The sequence below is a fragment of the Triticum aestivum genome, chromosome 3B (genome assembly GCF_018294505.1).
Source record: "Triticum aestivum cultivar Chinese Spring chromosome 3B, IWGSC CS RefSeq v2.1, whole genome shotgun sequence".
NCBI lineage: Eukaryota > Viridiplantae > Streptophyta > Magnoliopsida > Poales > Poaceae > Triticum > Triticum aestivum.
In genome coordinates this window covers 848,404,309-848,424,968 of record NC_057801.1, presented here as the reverse complement: position 1 = coordinate 848,424,968, position 20,660 = coordinate 848,404,309, and the positions used below count along the sequence as shown (strand labels likewise).

The 20,660-nt window shown below is 44.5% G+C and overlaps 2 protein-coding genes and 1 pseudogene across 2 annotated transcripts; 2 read left to right on the top strand and 1 right to left on the bottom strand.

Moving 5' to 3' along the window:
* Window positions 1-1,004: 1,004 nt before the first annotated feature.
* On the top strand, window positions 1,005-3,155 carry LOC123067099 (interaptin-like). Its single transcript, XM_044490041.1, has 2 exons — window positions 1,005-1,133; window positions 1,241-3,155. Exons 1-2 carry the CDS (start codon window positions 1,094-1,096, stop codon window positions 3,127-3,129), a joined length of 1,929 nt encoding a protein of 642 aa, XP_044345976.1. The 5' UTR covers window positions 1,005-1,093; the 3' UTR covers window positions 3,130-3,155.
* A 674-nt stretch (window positions 3,156-3,829) lies between these two features.
* LOC123067097 (trichoplein keratin filament-binding protein-like) lies at window positions 3,830-5,386 on the top strand. The gene is made up of 2 exons (XM_044490040.1): window positions 3,830-4,006; window positions 4,149-5,386. The coding sequence occupies exons 1-2, from the start codon at window positions 3,976-3,978 to the stop codon at window positions 4,946-4,948; spliced, it is 831 nt and encodes a 276-aa protein (XP_044345975.1). The 5' UTR covers window positions 3,830-3,975; the 3' UTR covers window positions 4,949-5,386.
* Window positions 5,387-15,161: 9,775 nt separating this feature from the next.
* Window positions 15,162-15,303, bottom strand: LOC123073113 (uncharacterized; annotated as a pseudogene).
* Window positions 15,304-20,660: the final 5,357 nt, after the last annotated feature.

The following is a 20,660-nucleotide window of genomic DNA, read 5'->3' as shown; positions in this document are numbered from 1 at the left end:
CGCCTAAGAGCATGGTTAATAGTATAGCCAACTGCTAGCTATAACACATTGCCATGTCATCTATAGCCCATCTTATAGCCAATATGTACAATAGTTGATTAGAAAAATGTACTACTTTTTATTATATGGCCCACTTTCACTCTCACAAAGTGCCTAGGAGCACGTGCTAGAGCTGGCTTTTCATCAAGAGTCCGCTTACTTTCTCTCTCCTCTTCTCTTTCCTCCAACTAAGCAAGAATATACTATTTTATTTCTTATAGTCAGCTGACTCAGTTCTATTGTACTTGCTCTAAGCAAGACGTGGAAGCGAAGGCAGACACGACGTATGTGACGCGATGAGTAGGCCATGAGCCCATGACGACGATTAAACAAAAACAACATGAGGTCATACGTGAAGTGAATACTACTTTGGAAATTGTTCCCTGACGGATATGGTTCTCACGTTGCACCTCCCATGGCATGGCACGGCTTGAAGGAAACAAACTGCTTTCGTCCACGGACAGGGAACACCGTCAGAATACATAGCAAATTTGATATACCAAAAAAGTCAAAGCGAGGATTTTCATTTGGAACGAAGGGAATAGATGCGAGGATTTTCTGTTTCCTTTTTATTAGTATTATTATTATTGTTATTATATAAAAACGGAAAAATAGTTACCACTACACATTACCATGGGAGTTGCGAGGAATCTAACCGTTCTGTCCTTTGATTTTTTGCAATGGAAGCACTGTTGCAAAAAGTAAAGAAAAGAAAAGAAAAGAAAAAGGATGCCTTGCGACTGCAGTTACCGATGCCTTGCAGCTAGATAAGTCGGAATATGTTCAATGTTCTTCTTAAACCAAACAAAACCCATCCTTCTTCCCCACCCACACTCCATCCCTTCCCTTGTCTCCCCACGCTTCTTCCCTTTTGCTCATGGAGTCATGGACACTTCATCCTCTCCTCATTTTGCATATATTCAGTTATTGCCCTACCCAGCTGAGGCAACTTCAGCAGGTATATATATTCCTCTTTTCCGTCTGGTGTGGTGCACAGCGAGACAGCGACGCGTCTTCCATTCCACCTCCGACGAGTGCGTGACAACAGCGGCAGATGACAGACATGTCGTCACCGACCGCGCCTTGGTTTGCGGGTGTGTGCCAAGTCATCCTCTTTCCTTTTTTTATCTGTGCAATATTGTGCGTGTAATGTACCAGCTCTCTCCTCTAAAACATACAGTACATATGTATGTCGTTGCAGATCTCTTCACAGATGTCAGGGTGAGGACCCTGTCGCACCAGGTCACCACACTTGGGGATAGTGTGTGGGAACTGGAGGGCAAAATTACCCAGCTGATCTGCGAGAAGGGCAAGCTGGAGAAGCAACTGGAGGAGACGAAGGCGATCTCAAGCCACAAGGAAGAGGTGGAGAGAAGCTTCAAGGCTGAAAACGATAAGCTTCGGTCGGAAGTTTCGATCGCAGAGGAAAAATGTGGCAAGTCTGAAGCGGAGGTTGAGAGGCTAAGCAAGGAATTAGGCGCGCTGGCGGAGGCAAAAGAGGGTGCTGCCAAGGAATTCAACGACGAGAGAGCAAAAATCTGGCTAGAATCAGAGAATCTCAAGAGACGGTTGGAGCAAATTCAGGCTATCAAGGATTTGGCAGAGAGCGAAAATGACAAGCTTCGTTCAGAGGCTTTGATCGCAAAGGAAAAGCAAAACATGTCCGAAGCAGAGATTGAGATGCTTAAGATAGAACTGGGTGGGTTGGCGGAGGCCAAGGCATTTGATGTAAAAAATGCAGAACTCACCGAGGAATTAGAGGAACTCAAGAGGAAGCTGAAGGAAATCCAAACAAATAAGGATTTAGTGGATGGAGAAAATGATAAGCTTCGGTCTGAGGTTTTCACAGCGGAGGAGAAATGTGGGCAGTCTGAAGCAGAGGTTAAGTGCCTTAAACAAGTAGTGGGTGCATTGGTGGAGGCGAAGGAGGCAGCGGCAAAGGCATTTGAAGCCGAGAAGGTAGAAATCATGAAGGAAATGGACAATCTGAAGAGGACAATAGAGGAAATCCAGGCCAACAAGGATTCAGTGGAGAGTCAAAACCATGAGCTCCAGTCAAAGATTTTGATTGCAGAGCAGGAGAATAGTGTATTTAAAGAAGAGGTTAAGAGCCTCAAGGTCGAATTGGGTGCAGTACAGGAGGCCAAGGAGGTTTATGCCAAGGAGTTTGATGCTGAGAAGGTTGAAATCCTCAAGGAACTGGATGATCTTAAGGGGAATCTGGAGGAATACCAGGTCAACAAGGATTTGTTGGAGGCTAAAAATGATAAGCTTCAGTTGGAGGTTTTTGCTGCAGAGCAAAAGCAAAGCATGTCTGAAGCAGATGCTAAGAGCCTTAAGATGGAACTGGTTGCATTAGTGGAGGCAAAGGAGGCGGCTACAAAAGCATTTGACGCCGAGAAAGCAAAAATCACGAAGGATTTGGAGGTTCTTAAGTGGAAGGTGGAGGAAATCCAAACCAAGAAGGATTTGGTGGAGGGTGAAAAGGATAAGCTTCGTTTGGAGATTTTAATAGCAGAGCAAAAACATGCCATGTCTGAATTAGAGGTCAAACGCCTCAAGATGGACTTGACTGCATTGGCGGAGGCGAAGGAGGCAGCTGTGAAGTCATTTGACGCCGAGAAGGTCAAATTCATGAAGGAGGTAGAGAGCCTCAAGAGGAAGATAGAGGAAATCCACGCCAGCAAGGAAGCAGTTGTGGAAGCAGGGTACAACAAAGATGTCGAGGCAGATAGGCTGAAGGATGAGTTGGTGAAGATTCGCGTTTCTGTCTCACAGCTGCAAGCATCCTGTATTGAAATTGACGCGAAGCATTCATGCCTGAATGATGAGATGAATTCAGTCCAAAAAGCACTAGTGTCTGAGAAGGTTGAAGGTAACAAGCTGAAGCTAAAAATTGAGGAGCTCCAGAATTACATTGCTGAAAAGGATGGTGAGAATGGGAAACTAAAGGCGGCATTGGAGGAAAAGAAGAGTGAGATTGATGCCCTTAGCAAAGACAAGGAGCAGCTACATCTCATAGTTGCTAAGGCACATGAGAAGAATAAATGTAGCATTCTATCATTCTTATCACCGTGCGGCTCCAAATAACTTGGTTGTAATGTGCTGCATTAGTAATGCAATGGTGAATAGTTGGTATTATGCAATGAAATAAAAAAAATCTTTGAGATATGTGATGTCTTCGTTCATGTTACATTCATTGGGATGTAATTTGTGGTGCCATACATTTTTTCACTTTTGATGAAAGCCAGGGGTGGATATGGGCCTAGGGCCCCTATGCCCACGACCCTAGGTGTAGCCAAAAAGGTCAAGTAACAATGATCCAATCGTCCAAGGGAAGTTCATGGAGCAACCCCTAAATTAAAGACTATGCAACAATTCTGCATGCCAAACAAACAACATTTGATGACAAAGTACCACAACAAAGTACCACAGCAAAATGAACAGATGCTTAGAACTTTTTTTTCACTACATGCATGAGGGCTGCACATCATTAAATTATAAGGGAAAAAAGTGCTAAAGAGTGGAGTTTGGTTTTGATGGGACCCTCTAGTTTCCTTTAAAAAAAATCATGCGAGATGTCTTGGACTAGACACATGAGCTGAGCCCCACTCCCTCACTCTTTAATTTGGCAGCACATTATGCACATACCTTCCCTCCTCTACTTCTTCCCTCACCAACACTCCATGCATCCTGCCTCTTCTTAGTTCACCAGCAGCACCCATGTATGCCTTCTCTCCTTCGCCTTCCTCATTGACACTCCATCCTTTCCTTCTCTCTTTTCATTCTTCCGGTCCCTTATCTACATATAGATAGATATTCACCCGAGGCAACTTCCATCCACATGGGCATGAAGGACGACGGGCTGCATCTTTTACCTTCGACGAGTGCGTGACAACACAACAGCAGCCGCAAGCAAGTGCAAGTCTCTGCAACATGTCGTATTATCATCGTTCGTATTGGTCAGGTGCGCTACGCCAGAGCATATGTATATATTCTTCCATCAAATCAATCCCATCTCCATGTGTGCAGTCCAGCCTGTAGCGTGATCCCATGCATCTCTTTCCACTAATTAGTAATTACACCCTTTTCTAAAACATACACTGCAGACTATGTTGAAGAATATTATAGGGCACGAAGGCTAGAGCAAGAAAATTCCCGACTGTCCAACGAGAAGCGTGAACTGGAGAGGCAACTGGCGGAAAAGACGAGGACTGCTCAGGTGTCCTCGACTCAGGTCTTGACACTGGGGCACAAGGTGCGAGAGCTGGAGCGCCAAAACACCGGACTGTCCGGTGAGCTGTCCAAGCAAACGGAGGACACCCGGAAGGCGGGCCTGCTCTTCATGAATGCTGCCGATAGGTACCAAGAGGAAGCTAAGAAGCAAATTAGGGCAAAGGCAGAGGAATTGGAGAACACGAGGAAGGCAGGTCTGATGCTAATGAACACCGCTGATACATACCAAGAAGCGGCAATGAAGCAAATTAAGGAGAAGGCGGGGGGGCTGCAGGACGCGAGGAAGGCGGTTTTGGCGCTCATGATAGCAGCAGATGCGTACCAGGAAGAAGCGAAGAAGAAAATTAAGGATAAGGTGCAGGAGCTGAAGGTCATGGGGGCACAGAAGGCAGAGCTGGATGCGAGGGTAGAATCTTTGGAGTCAAGGCTCAAGGCAGCTCTGGCAAAGAACTTGGAGTTGGAGGATGATTATGGTAAGGTGCAGGCTACAAATGATAACCTTCGGCTGGGGGTTGAGAAAGATGCATCTGCAAAGGCATTTGATGCTGAGAAGGAAGAAATCTTGACGGAATTGGAGGACCTTAAGATGAAGGTGGAGGTAACTCAAGCCAACAAGGATTTGATGGAGGGTGAAAATGATAAACTTCAATTGGACGCTTTCACAGGAATATAGCTTGCTGGAAAGCATGAGCTGAGATGCTCAACATGCAATTAGGTACCTTGCCTCAGGCGAAAGATGTATAAATCATGAGATAATAAGGATGCCTCAAGCGGAAACTTCCGAGCCATCAAGCATTTGGTGAAGGCAAGCTCTGGTTATCGGAGGTTTTGGTAGCAGAGCATAGTCATAAATTCTTTCAGAAGCTGAGGTTGAGAGGCTTAAGAAGAATATTTAGCCCGTATTGTTACCATGAGAACATTCATCACATCCTCTTTTTAGTAGAAAAATACTAAAAGAAATTGGTGTTTGAAATGGGCTTACATTTGATAACTAAACAATAATCGTGAGTTTGCTTATCAATATACACCGAGCACATTTATCTATATTATTTGATATATGCATGGTTGTCCGAGTCATGTAACATGAACACAAACATATATTATACCCTTTTTATGTGTTGCATATTCAGCATACATACGTGTTCTGTAGCTTGTTTTCTCGAAGAAAAATACCTGCCTGTAGCAACATATATGAAGTGGTGATGGTAGACAGATGGAATGGAGCATAAAGGGAACTCTTTGTTTAATGATTTAAAATATGTTACTAGATGTTTTTTCGAGCATAGAGAGAAAAACAACGAGAAAAGCCGTAAAAATGTGCTCGGTTTTTTCGAGCATAAAGGACAAGAAGAGGAGCAGGCATTGCTGATCGCAAGCGTGGACTCGCTCACTGTACAAGTATCGTCCGAGCGCACCGTCCTTCGAGCACATCCTGCTCAATCCAATGCTACATCAAAGAAGCAGGCCAGTCACTAAGACACGGCTTGGTTCCTGGACTCCGGCGTCAGCAACCACATGTGTGGGCGGTGCTAATTCTTCTCCGAGCTGGACACGAGCGTATGCGGCTTCATCAAGCTCGGCGACTCTGGCTGGACATAAAACTCAGGCTTTTCGGCTCGGCCCGAGCTTTCTTGGGCTCGCCCCGAGTTTGATTCGGCCCGCAGTTGAGATGGACCGAGCCGAGCTATCTTTGCTAGACCAAAAATAGTGCAGGCCGAGCATGGCTCGGCTCGGTCTGGCCCGAAAGCTCGTCTTTTCTTTGGTAGCTTTAATTTCTGCTAAACCCACTGTTTTGGTTATCGCGTTTACCGCTACCCCACGGAAAACACTCCTACCGTGCAAAACATAATTGAGTTCTTTTTAAATTTTGAATTCAAACGCTGACCTTACTGTTAAATTTACGGCATCTCGTATGTAGCAGCATAGCTTGTTATGGCCTAGCTTGTTACCACCACCTTTCTGGAGCAGCGGCTCGCGGGTTCGAGTATTCCCCCTCGCATATTTATCTCCTTTTTCGAATGCAAAAGTAAAAAACTAAAAAAATTGTGAAATTGTGGGAGCTGCATGGAGTCGAACTCGAGATCTGTGAGAGCAGCCGTGATAGGTGCGTGTGAACAGCAAATACGCTAGGGTAAGTTTAGCGACTTCAAAGGACTTAAACATTATCTATATGGACTTTGAAATATTCTAATTCAAAATTTGATTTTTAAATTTCATCCGAATTTTTACGGTACTTTGTGGTTACCGTGGTAACCGTGATTTTTGGGGCTCCCTGAGAAAAAAGTCCGGCTTGGGATCCAAAACCAATAGTGTCATCCTCAGCCACCTGGGGCGCACGAGATGCTCTCATGCATCCAGCCACCACTCAACACTAGCTTTGCCTGTGTTCTGCTCCGCCCCGGCCGCTCCTCGCCGGTCATGATCTGCCTCGCCGCCCCACATATGTCGTCTCCGCCTTTGTCGGGGAAGACGGCCCCACCTGTCTGTGACCCACCATGGCGAGGCTCGCGAGCTGCACGAGCTTTTCGAAAGCTCGGGCCGAGGTCCGTTTCATGGCTCGCCGGCAATGTCGAGCTGGCTCGGGGCTCGGCAACTTTGCCCGAGCTTTTTGCAGGCTCGCCCTGAGCCGGACCGAGTTGGCTCATGTCCAGGCAGATCGGCGACAACACGTCCGTGGAGATCGAGGGGCGTGGCACGATCCTGTTCGCATGCCAGAGCAGGGAACACCTCATTGCTGTCAGAGGTGTACTTTATACCCTGCCTCTGCAGTAGCATCAAGTCGCTCGGACAACTATACGAGATCGGGTTGGACACACGCATCCGGCACGGGTGGCTCCAGTTATGATGGAAGAGATGGCGAGCATTGAGACAAACAAGACCTGGCGGCTCACGCAGAATCATTGTAATGAACATGTTAGTGCTCCAGTTTAGACCATGACTGCAAAGAGAATGTTTCAGTAAAATTGGAATTACAAATTTACAATTCAAAAGGAGCATCAGCACATACTTTTTTCTATATTCATAGACTCCAACCTTCCACACAGAATCGTTGAAAAGAAAACCATAAAATGTATTGTTGCTGCTGCTAGATCTTCACTCTTCTTCTGTTCTTCTCAAGACATGCACACTGGTCATCTCAGACATAGATAAACAAACCTTCTATTCTTCTCAAGTTTCTCTGCATCCTTTTCTCTTTGCTTGGCTTTTGCGGAAGCATCCACTACTGCTGTACCATTGGCTTCGAATGTAATCAATCCATCAGTTTTATTGTTGCCCGATTGAAAGCAATATTGCTTCGTTCTCCTTGCACAACCGCCAAGCTTGGCCACACATAGAAATTACACTATGCCAGATCTCTTGTTTCGGGCATGACAAGCATCACTAACACCAATGTGACTGGTGGTGCTCATCATATGTCACCAGGCTGTCCTAGCGACGAATCACTATTGTGCACGTTCAGCCCGGACCCTTGCCCGGGTTTGATAAACTCTTTGTTCATTAGTATTGCAGTTATTCACTGGGTCATGCACTCAGAAAGTACCAGCAGATTGTGCCTTGTGGAGACTCCGGAATGACACCATCCACTGGGTGAAGGCAAGGTGTGGACCTCCTAGTCCTCATGTCAAAGACCATGCCCTCATCCCTACCTCTCCCACCGATCCAGTACACACAATTACCCTTGAGTCTGGAAACACCTTCAGCATACAACGACACCGAATTTTTCGTACCAACAAACACTGAGTATCCAACCAAGTTGGCAACAACATCCCAACATGGCTGGCACCGGGGATCATTCCTCAGAGCAAATAATTCATCCTGTGCCACACGACATCGACCGCTTCCCTGGAGCTGCAAAGTAACTGTGCTGGTTGCATTCCTCCAGATTTGGTACAGGTGACCCTCGCAGAACACCGGATTCTTGGCACTAGTAAAAATTGAGACATGGATGTATGGCGGGGAGAAACTGGTGCTGGCGTCCAACGGTAGGTTGCCCACAGACGACAACAGTCGCTAGACTGTGGATGATGAATTTAGGTCTGGTCCGGTCCCATGCATTTGGATGATCCATTTGTTATGCCATTTCCATGCATGATATGCTTATGTGGGCCCCTCGAGAATGATAGGTTCCTGACGGTGACGCTGTGGCAGGCGGAGCACATGTTCGTCCCAAACTGAGTGAGGCAATATACCATACCATTTCCATGTTAGAGGAGGTCGACGAGCTGGTCTCCAGCGGCGAGGTGGACATGGTCGAGGACGGCCCATCTCCTGGCCCCCGCAGTCACATAGGCGAGCCTGTAGATGTTGTTAGATGATATGGTTTAAATTTGATGTAATCTCAACCATCTTCTATCTCTGTTCCCTCTCGTATGCTATCTAGTTCTCTCTTCTCTGTACGCAGCTATATCCTAGCGATCGACCTTCCCTTGTACGCCGCGAACAGGTGCTTTCACGTCACACATAAATAAACACCACGCGGCTCCTTATGAGGAGTAGGAACGCTTCCAACCTAATATGGTATACAGACCCAACCTATTCCCAACCTAACTATCGATCAATCTACCTCCATCGCCATGTCTTCCACTTCGACCACCATCATCCTCAACCTCGGTGCTCCGCCGTCCGACAAGTTGACTAGGGGAAACTTTCTTCTACGGAAAGCTCAAGTAATGCCCGGCCTATGAGGAGCGCATGTCACAAGGTTGCTCAATGGAATATAAAAAATATCAAATGTCAAAGAAATATGAGGCATATAACTAGCTAACATACAGAGAAGGTGAACTATCAATGTGCAAAGTGACTTGCGGCGAATGACTAATGTATCGCATGCTTGGGTTTTGCTTATCCTGTAGGCAAGTGTCTCCAAACTTGATGGAGTAGAGGAACTAAACATTTCTAGTAAGTACTTGACTGGTGTTGTCCGCCAGATGGTTCTCAGTAAAGACTTCTTCACCTTCATCAATGATGATTGTTTTAGTGGCCTCCTAGCCTGGTATATCTCGAGCTCAGTGAAGACACAAAGCTCCACTATTTGTAGTTCATTTTTCGGTAGACACTGATTTAAAAATGGCTTTTATCAGGTGACCTATTATCTAGTAGGCTTGTTTTTTATTCTCACTCTACGTACTTTGAGTCATGGTAGAAGACTCATCTCTGGGAGGACCGGGGAGGCACTAGCCCCCTCACTATTGTTTTCATGTTTCTCAATGTAAATTCATATAGAAGATATAATGTATGATATATGCCATAATACATTGCTTCCCGATGTGTAGCCTTATTATTTACATTGTCATTGTGCTCGTTTTCTCGCCAATAGCCCATGCATGTAGTCGGGTGATCGAAGGGATCTTGAAGACCTTCATGGCAACATATTCAAGGATCACAATCATTCCTACTAATGGCATAATGCTAATAAAGAGCCATGTGGGTGCAGTAGCATTTAATGCGATCGAAATAGCCGTGTCACAAGAATCAAGCCTATGGCCCTGGGCATTGTTAGTAGAAAACGGGAAGGTGTCTCCATACTCGATCCAATGGAGGAACTAAACATCTCTTTGTAACTACATTACTGGTGCTATCCGCTAAATGATTCTAAGCAATAACTTCTTCACCTTCATCAAAGAGGATTGTTTTACTGCCCCCCGTAGCCTTGTATATCTCGGGCTCTAAGTGTGAGAACACCAAATTCAACAATTAGTGGTTAAAATTTTAGGAAGACAATATTTTAAAAATGGCTTGCATTAGGTTATCAAGTATCTAGTTGGCTTCGTTTTTATATTCTCACTCTAGTATCATTGTCGTTTCAATCATGACAACTGACTCATATCGTAGAAAATATGGGAGGGGGGCATTGCCCCGCTTAATTTGTTCCATGTTTTAATTTATACTAGATGATTCCCCGCGCGTTGCTGCGGGAATTGTTAGTCCTATTCACATGATAATATATAAACTGATTAACTTTATTTGCATATTAGATATTTGATATTAAGATAACTTTTTTGCAAGGGACAGAGTACTGACTACTTAGTAGACTGCAAAACTATGAATTATGCGATCCAATATTTTCTTACTAAATATAGTCATGTACATAATCTCATGTCGTTTACATAAATTTTAATGTATATAAACACATAAAGTGCAGGGATTACGAATTGAAAATCCTATGATCATTTATGTACAAATTGCTATTTTCAGACACTTATCATGTATTATGTGGGACTCTTGTTGTAAATCAAACTTAGATCTGCCCAAAAAGTGAAAAATGAACTTGAACATTGGCCATTAAAGGTCCTCCGGCGGGGCGGAGATCGTGCGTGCATCTTGTAGTCCTGGTGTTAGAATCCTTCCATGCAAATTATGAACTTCCAATTCTACAGCTAGACTTCAAACTTATATTTAATCTCATCAGTTCCTAGGATGAGCAAAAAATGACAATACATGGTTAACAATGATGCATTTCCATATTTCACAAAGCAAAGAGACATTATGGGATAAAATAAACATAACAGAACCACAACTCTCAAGAAAATCGAGGAAAATGACCATCTCATATTATTACCAAACCTTGTTAAAAATAGAAGTGTTGTCATGTAGAGAAATGATCTTATGACTGCAGCTGACCGGATCTTTGATCTTGGTTCGGTGATACATACCTTGAATCTGTAACTTGTGACAAATAGAAGTAAGAGAAGTGAGAAAACACTTCATAGTCTTCGGCAGTCTCGTAAATTTTGGGTGGAACATCCATCAATCCAGATAAAAGAGTGAATAAGAGCATCCTGATGACCAAAGTCCAATGGCGATGAAAGATTGGATGAAGCGTATGCCTCTGGCAGGGACGCGTTGCATGTTATATAGGCAAAGAGGTTTACAAGATTTGGTAGTTCGGTTGTTGGATTGATCCTCAAGAAAGATATACAAGATGAGGATGAATCCTAACAACCACAACTATAGGTTACAACAACCATGCAACACGCTAGCCTACCGGGCGTACTGGGCATATATACGGTTTATATTTATACCGAATATACGTGTTACAATGTATTCTAACACGCCCCCTCAATCATAACTTCACCAAGTTGAGATTGCTCTTAAAATCTTCCAATTTTCGCCATGATAAGGCTTTGGTAAACCCATCAGCAACTTGATCACCTGTGGGTATAAACCAAATATCCAGTAGCTTGCTAGCTACTCTCTCTCGAACAAAATGATAGTCAACTTCTATATGTTTAGTTCTTGCGTGAAACACTGGATTTGCTGACAAATATGTGGCACCAATGTTGTCACACCAAAGACGGGCAACTATCGAATGAGCAACTCCAAGTTCACGCAGAAGAGTTTGGACCCAAATAATCTCAGCAGTTGCATTGGCTAATGATTTATACTCTGACTCAGTACTTGACCTTGAAACAGTAGCTTGCTTGCATGCACTCCAAGAAATCAGGTTGGGACCAAAGAACACACAAAAACCTCCTGTTGATCTTCTGTCATCAGGACATCCTTCCCAATCAGCATCTGAAAAGGCACTAACAATGTTGCAAGCCGACTTAGTGAATTTTAGACCTGTACTCGTAGTACCTTTAAGGTATCTCAAAATTCTTTTAACTGCTGTCATGTGTTGTGAGGTAGGAGAGTGCAAATACTGACAAACTTTTTTCACTGGGAAACAAATATCCGGTCTTGTCAATGTCAAATATTGCAAGGCACCTACCATACTTCTATACCTTGTTGACTCTTCGGCCCCAAAGGTTCTCCTTGGTCCTTTGACAGCCTTTCAGATGTTGAGAGAGGCATGTTTGAAATCTTGCAATTTGTCATACCTGCACGTTTCAATATATCCATAACATATTTTTCTTGGGTCAGAAGGATGCCATCTTTTACCTTCTTAACTTCAATTCCCAAGAAATAATGTAGATCTCCTAGATCCTTCAAGGCAAAATCTCTTCTCAAATCTGCCAACAAAGCTACAGTTGCATCTTGTGATGAGCTAGCAACAATTATATCATCAACATAGACCAACATAAACATAATAGTTTTTCCTCTTCTAAAAAAGAACAGAGAAGTATCCCCTCTTGATGGTTTAAAACCAAGTGCTTGAAGTTTGTCACACAACGTGGAGTACCATGCCCGAGGTGCCTGTTTTAGACCATACAACGCTTTGTCAAGTTTGCAGAGATGATTTTCCTTGCCTTTAATCTCATAGCCAGGTGGTTGTCTCATATAGACTTCTTCCTCTAGAACGCCATGGAGGAACGCATTCTGAACATCCAATTGCCTGAGGCTCCAGTTACTGGATACTACAACAGAAAGAACAAGTCTGATAGTAGCTGCTTTACCAGCAAGACTAAAGGTATCTTCATAATCTATAGCGTATCTTTGTGTGAAACCTTTTGCTACTAGCCTTGCCTTGTATCTGTCAATTTGACCATCTGCCTTTCTTTTAATCCTATAGACCCACCTACAATCAATGATATTTTTATTTTTTGTTGGTGGGACTAAGTGCCAAGTCTTATTTTTAATAAGAGCATCATACTCATCATTCATGGCCCTCTTCCAATTTGTATCATTCAAAGCTTCTTGCAAATTATGAGGTTCACCAGTAGTTATCAGACCACCAAAACGAGGTTTGAGCTTGTCATACCTAACTATGCCATCCGTATGAATTTGAGGTTTTGAAATACCGTGTTGTGACCTTGTTCGCCGAGTTGGCACATCAGGAGGTGCAGGTGCATGCGACACAGAAAATCCGCCAGAGGAGGGAGGATCCGCATGTGATCCCGTGTCAGCACGTGATCCCGTAGCAGATCTGTCGCCAGCAACAGAGGATCTCTCATCCTGTCAGGGCAGATCGACATGTGAGCCCGTGCGCACGTCTCCCTCGCTTGGTTGGCCCACCTGGCGGCCCGCGAGAGGGGAGCCCGTGCGCCCACCTGACGACGCGCTGTCGGGAGATCTAGCGGGTGTTCCCGCGGCAGCGTCTGCGCAGTTGAGGCAGATTCGCCCCCTGGTCCGCCTCTGCCGCCTGCACCCGCTAACGCTGCAGGCTCGGGATCGCTGCCCGCAGCACCTGAATCCTCCTCGTGTTCCGCAACAGTTTCGTCTTGTTCTGGCTGCATAGAATCATGCACAAAAACTGGATTTTCTCCACTGTTAGCAAATAGGATTAGGGTGAAAATTAGCCTGTTGATCAACTACAGGTTCGTCCCCATGATCAAAGGGTGTAGACTCAGGAAGTTAAAGGACTTCTGACCGGAGAGGGGTGCTTGCATTTGGATTTAGATTTGCAAAGGGAAAAACTGTCTCATCAAAAATAACATCACGGGATATATATACTCGTCCAGCAGTAACATCTAGGCATTTAAAACCTTTGTGAAGATTGCTCTAGCCAAGGAACACGCACTGTTTGGAACGAAATTCTAACTTTTTGGAATTATAAGGGCGAAGATTCGGCCAACACGCACATCCAAAGATCCGAAGAGAATGATAATTGGGTTGTTCTTGAAAGAAACGTGTCAGAGGAGTTTCAAAATTAATCACTTTGCTAGGGGTGCGATTTATCAGACATGTGGCAGAGAGGAAAGCGTCATCCCAAAACTTCAAGGGCATGGAGGCATGGGCTAAGAGAGAGAGCCCTACATCAACAATATGTCGATGTTTTCTTTCTGCATGGGGACAGGAGACATGGTGAGTGATTCCTAATTGACGAAAAAAGGAATTTAGACGTTCATATTCGCCACCCCAGTCTGTTTGCATAGTGATTTTTTTATTGAACAACCTTTCAATAAGGGTTTGAAATTCATGAAAGACCTTAAACACTTCGGATCGGTGCTTAAGTAGATATATCCACGTGAATTTGCTGTAATCATCAATGAAAGACACATAATAGTTTTTCTTATTGATAGAATCACGGGCAGGCCCCCATACATCGGAGAAAATTTGCTCTAAAGGAGCTTTAGACACACTGTTTGAACTAGGATAAGGAAGTTGGTGACTTTTGCCCATTTGGCCTGCATCACAAACTCCTTCTTTATTCAACTCGCTACTAGAAAAAGGAATATTGTTCTGGCTAAGAACATGACGCACTATGGTAGATGACGGATGCCCTAGCCGACTGTGCCACCTTTCAACAGGCAGTTTATTTGCACCAAACGCTTGCTTGCTTGAGCTAAAGGGAGCCGATGATACGGGGTAGAGACCTTGTCTACACCTGCCGCGCAGAAGGGTTTTCCTCGTTCCCTGTTCCTTGACGAGAAAAAAAGTTGGGTGAACTTCAAGGAAGGTATGATTATCAGTGGATAAGCGATGGGCGGAGATAAGGTTTTTGGCGGCATCGGGTACATGCAAGATGTTCTTAAGATGAAGATCACGAGTAGGGGTACGAACGGTAGTGTGACCAATATGACTAATTTCCATACCTTCTCCGTTCGCAGTGTGGACTTGATCGTTGCCGTGGTACTTGTTGTGGACGGTCAACTTGTCGAGTTCGCTGGTGATGTGATCGGTGGCGCCAGTGTCCAGATACCAGTTGGTATCTACTCCATAGGACGAGGTTGTGGCAGATCCGGCGCTCTTCTCGTTCTTGGTGTAGGAGATGTCGAAGCGCCGGTAGCATTCGAGGGCGGTGTGATTTGGCCTCTTGCAGATCTGGCAGACGACCTCAGGAAGATCATCGGCTCCTCCGTTGCCGTTGCCGTTGCCGCGGCCTCCATTGCCACGACCACCGCCTCCATTGCCACGGCCTCTGTTGCCACGGCCACCTCCTCCATTGCCGCGGCCACCATTGCCACGGCCACCTCCACCGCGGCCAAAACCACCACGGCCACGAGAGATAGTATTGGCCGAGGACTGGGAGGAGTGGTTGCCACCTTCGAACATAGCAAGACGCTTTTCAAAATCGATCAACTAAGAGTAAAGTTCAGCTACCTTGATTGGTTCAGTCCTCGCGGCGCAGATGGACGAGACAAACGAGATGTAGTCGTAGTCTAGTCCGGCGAGGATGTAGGAGACCATGTCATCATCGTCGAGCGGCTTGCCTGCTGAAGCCATCTCGTAGCCCTGCACTTTCATGCGCCCAATGTAGTCGGCGATGGTCGCGGTGCCCTTTTTGGTGGTGGAGAGGGCGATCCGCGTGTTGACGATGTTGGCCTGCGTCTGGGAAAGGAACATCTCCCTGATGGCGGTCCATGCCGCGGCGGCCTTGGTGCAGTGGGCGACTTGGATCATCACAGGTGGTGAGATCGAGTTGAAGATGAAGCTCAGCACCTGCGAGTCTTGCGCCAGGGTGACAAGATACGCCGGGTTTGGCACATCTGTCGGCTTACCGTCTTTATCGGCAAGCTTGGGCTCCGGGAACGGGTGATCAGGGTTGAGGTGATCAATCAGCTGCGCTCCGCGGATGGTGGCTAGGGCTTGCGCGCGCCAGACCAGGTAGTTGCCCCGGTGCAGCTTGTCAGCGATGGGAATGAGGGCAAAAGCGGCGGCGGCGGAGCTGGAGCTAGCCATGACTAGGTTTGAATGTTGGAGAGGAAGTTGGCTCTGATACCATGAAAGATTGGATGAAGCTTATGCCTCTGGCAGGGACGCGTTGCATGTTATATAGGCAAAGAGGTTTACAAGATTTGGTAGTTCGGTTGTTGGATTGATCCTCAAGAAAGATATACAAGATGAGGATGAATCCTAACAACCACAACTACAGGTTACAACAACCACGCAACACGCTAGCCTACCGGGCATACTGGGCGTATATACGATTTAGATTTATATCATATATACGTGTTACGATGTATTCTAACAGGCGAATCGGGGCGTGGCGACCAATTTAATGTTCAGTGACTACTACCAAAGACAGCATATGCATCAATCGCAGTCACCGATTGGGATACAATGCAAGGGTTCACTTCCATAAATTTGAAGACACGCAGGCAAAAAACAAACTCCAAATCTGGCTTCCCAATTTCCAGATAGAGGGTTTCCTCCCTGATCCATGTCGGGATGATGGCACCGCCGTGGACTTCTCTGCATAGTACCTGCAACACAAAAGAGCGGGCAATCCTAGATTCCTTTTACTTCTCACGCGGTGCTGCAATGCCTTCTAATTAATCAATCAAGCTACATCATGTAGTGGAGCCATGGAGCTGTGCTTATTGGATTGGCTATGTACGTAGGCTACATAGTTAGCTGGATTGAAGCTGCTGACCTTCTTAAGCATGACGTGGAACATATCAGGCTCTTGAGATACGGGCCTCCATGGTATGGATCTGCGGTGACACCGACGGAGACGCGACCTCGCCGTCGGCCTCGTCGTGCTGCTGTGCATGCAGCGGATTGGGGCGCTTGGGGGTGCTGTCGATGGGGAGGCTGCCGGAGTAGAAGGAGATGGGATACCAGCCGCCGCGCGGGACTATATAGAGGGGAAACAGTGATTGATGGGTTCGACAAAAGGAAGGGAGACGGATCGGTCTCTCTTCCCCTGCTGCGGTCCGTCTCTCCTCCCTGTTGTCGTTCTGTATTGTTAGCCAGGCTGCGGATGGTCTCTCTTCCCCTGCTAGTAATGGATTGCCGACGTGGTCATTCTGTAAGATGAAACTTTTGGGCTACCTCGTGGCTATCAAACGACAGCATGATTTTATGGCGACAGGGTGGATTATGAGGGTAGAAAAAAATGCCATGGTGGATTGTGGTGGATTAGCGGAGTGGAGGATTAGTGCTGATGTGGCAAGAGGAGAATGGATTATGATGTGGATAGCTTGCATGCTTAGATAAATAAGGTAGTGGGGGTGAACTTCTTATGTATATAGGATACATATAGAACACTTAATATATGATACTTCACTTCTCCATGGTTTCTTTATTCTTTACATTGTTTTTGTGCTCATTTTCATGCCGGGTAGCCCAAGCATCGAGATGGTTGACCGAGGGGCTCTCAATGACCTGCATGGCAGCATATTCAAGAATTACAATTGGTCCTGCTACTGGCATAATGACACGGAGTCATGTGCGTATGTGCCAGTTTACAAAATAGCCCATATATGACGCTAAAGGCGCCAAATAGGCTTGGGTTAAGGCAGAGTGCTCCTATATGATGCTTGTTTGTGTCAGAATAGGGCGCGTGACACACATGCTGCAGTCGGTACACTTTCGGCCCAAATGTCATGTAGCATCTAGTTTTCTATTTACTTTTTGCGGGAATGTAGCATCTAGTTTTCTTCCGAAAGATCGCCCACAATTTGGTTATACATAATGGTCTTTGGTTATCTCCAATTATCTTGGTTTCTAGGACGGTTTTACACTTTCTATAAAAAGATAATTCTTTAGTGGAAAACCTCTTTATATTTACATAAACATTTTGTGAATATTAAATGGACATTCAAAAAACAAAGTGAACATTTAAAAAAGTCCACTGTATTTAAAAAAAGGTTTGTTGTCTATTACGAAATATTCACCAGGCTTAAAAACAGTTCATCCTGTATTCCAAAGATGTTTAATGTGCATTGAAAAAATGTTCATCATTTACTAAAAACAGTCCACGATGTTAAAAAAAAGTGTACACTCTATGTTGATAAATGTTCATTGGGCAACCTCACTGTATGTTTAACAACTATTCATCATGTATTAAAAAATGATCACCAGTCTTTCAAACATATTCACAAGGAACGAAATACTCATAAGCACAGAAAGACAAATGTGTTTTTACTAATGAAAAAGGGAATAAAGAGGGAAAGGAAGAAGAGTAAACAATAAAAAATTCAAAATACGAAGAGAGAAATGAAAACCAGAAAGAAAAGTAATCAAATAAATAGACTAATATGAAGCAAAGCAAAAAAGCCAAAGAACTAAGGAAAACATAATGAAATAATCAGTAGAAGAGAAATAAAATTACTATAGAAAGTTGAAAAGAAAAATGTGGAGCAAAAAATACTTACAACAAAAAAATACCCAAAAATAGACTTGAAAATAACCCCCCACACACATAAAAATATATTAAATCCTAGCGGGACGGCAACACAAAACGATTGAAAAATGGGACATCCCAGAGTGTGCTTAACATGTGGATCAAATAGGGTGCTGATTAGGATGTCCCGATGTGTGTGGGGATCTCCCATCTGCCGCTCTTTGCGGCATATTGCGGCATAATACACAGGAGGCTCTCAACTGGGCCGACCATTGGCGCATGTAGTGAAGCGAGCGGGTGGATGTTTGCAGTTAGTTCGCTAAACATGCACTAGAACAAACTCATACATGTAGCAAACTAAATGGAGGTACTATAACTTACATGCAGAGTTTGTGTATTGAATTTATTAAGAAAAGTCTTAGAACAATTATTAGAAATTAAGAACATCTTTTGAATTTTCCAAACTTTTTTTAACACGAACTAATTTTGTAATTATGAACATATTTTAATTTTCCAAAAATATTCTGGAAATCACAAACTAAATTTGTAAATGCTAACCTTTCTTGAAATTCTTTTTTTTATTTTTGATCCTTTTTCAAGAGCCTGGCCATATTTTGTAAACATGATGTTTTTGAATTTGTAAACAAATTTTGAAAAATGTGATAATTTTTTTAATTTTCAATAAAATTTGAAACACGGACATTTTATGAAAAAATCTGGAAGGTTTCCTTAATGCCAGGCAAATTTAAAATTCCAAACATTTTTTTCAATTTCTGAGCTAGAAAAAGAAACTACTCCCTTTGTGGTGCCTAAAACCACTAGTAGAAAATGGACCATTTGTCCTGGTTCCACAGGCCCATTAGCCCCGGTTCTGGAACCGGAACTAAAGGGTTGAGACTAAAACCTAACACCTTTAGTCCCGGTTCTCTTACGAACCGGGACAGATGGTGCTCCATGTGGCCGCTGCGGCGAGCCCAGGCAGGAGCTCCAAATGGCATCCACGCGTCAGCAGCTCGGGAGCTGGGGTTTTTTTTAAGGGGGGGGGTAGGGGGTTTTCGAGGGTTACACTAGTAGAAACCATGGCTTTGGTTCAGGCTGGGCCAACCCATTAGTCCTGGTTCAGTCACGAACCGGACCCATGGGGGCATAGGTCCCGGTTCGTGAGGCCAGGGGGCCGGCCGGGCCTCGTGGGGCATTGGTCCCAGTTCTTCTGGCCCCTTTGGTCCCGGTTCTAGACACGAACAGGGACCAATAGGTCTCGCTCCTGGCCCACAAACATTGGTCCCGGTTCTTGGCTGCAACCGGGACCAAAGGATGTCCTTTAGTCCTTGTTCCAACCATGAAATGGGACCAATGAGATGCCTATATATACCCACTCGCCCGCGAGCATAGCACTCCATTGCTTTGTTTTTCTGGCCGGTCGTTGGAGACCTTTGTGGTGCTCTAGCTCACATCCTATGCACATGAGGTGTTCGATGAAATGCCCGAGCCACACTTAAGCATTCTCCTGTCGAGGCTCAAGCTCCATTTTCCTTGAGATTTGTCCAGGTTTGGCGGTCCGCCATGTCCCGTCCCCGTCCTCACTGCAATTGATCGCCCGCGCATCTCGTCGCCGGCACCACCATGGTGAGCCTCTTGATCTTATCTTGTTTCTAAATGAAAAATGTTCTTACTTGTATGATTTAGATAGATACTTGTTGTGTAGTTTTGTTACTTATTATTGTTTGTTATTATATAGTTCGATGGTTTTGGTATCCGCCTCCGTCAGCCCTCGTCATGTCTATGATTCAGATGTGGTATATATATATTGTCTTTTATAATTATTAATTTAGTATTTATGATAATTATGCCGAACAACGTGACATATATATTTTTATCTAGGAGGTATGTGAACCGGAAATTCCAACCGACCCTATTGGCGAGAGGTTAAATTTAGTTGAAGAAGAAAACAATTACTTGTAGGAAAAATTGAATAAAATTGAGGAGAAGAAGATGATATTGGAGTTGCATGTTGCGGATGTCGTCGATGAACACAAGATCAAGATGGATGCAATGCGCTTGAAGATTAGAAAGATTAGAAAATATGCCATTCATACTGAGACTTGGTATCATTATGTCATTGGATCAATCGTTACCTTGGTTGCGGTTATGATCGCATTTGTTGATGCATTGAAATGTTTTACATAGTTTCAATGTTTGGTTTAATTAGATGCTCTGGAGAGCTATATGTTGTTCAATGAGAACTATGTATGTACTTTGGTTTTAATGTGATGATGAAATTCTATTAATTTGGTCACTTATCTATTCATGATGTACGCAGATGAACCGGCAATGGATTTACGGTGACAGACGTACCTCCGAGTACATCAAGGGCGTGAATAATTTTCTCGCAGTGGCTGAGGCAAACAAGCAGAATGGTTTTATGTGTTGTCCATGCCCTATATGTGGGAAAATTCAAGGTCTTACTCTGACTCGAAAACCCTTCACACCCACC

Coding starts and splice junctions, on each gene's coding strand:
- LOC123067099 (XM_044490041.1), top strand. CDS start 1,094: ATGACAGACATGTCGTCACCGACCGCGCCTTGGTTTGCGG. Junction 1,134..1,240: donor GACCGCGCCTTGGTTTGCGG/GTGTGTGCCAAG, acceptor ATGTCGTTGCAG/ATCTCTTCACAGATGTCAGG.
- LOC123067097 (XM_044490040.1), top strand. CDS start 3,976: ATGTCGTATTATCATCGTTCGTATTGGTCAG. Junction 4,007..4,148: donor TCATCGTTCGTATTGGTCAG/GTGCGCTACGCC, acceptor CATACACTGCAG/ACTATGTTGAAGAATATTAT.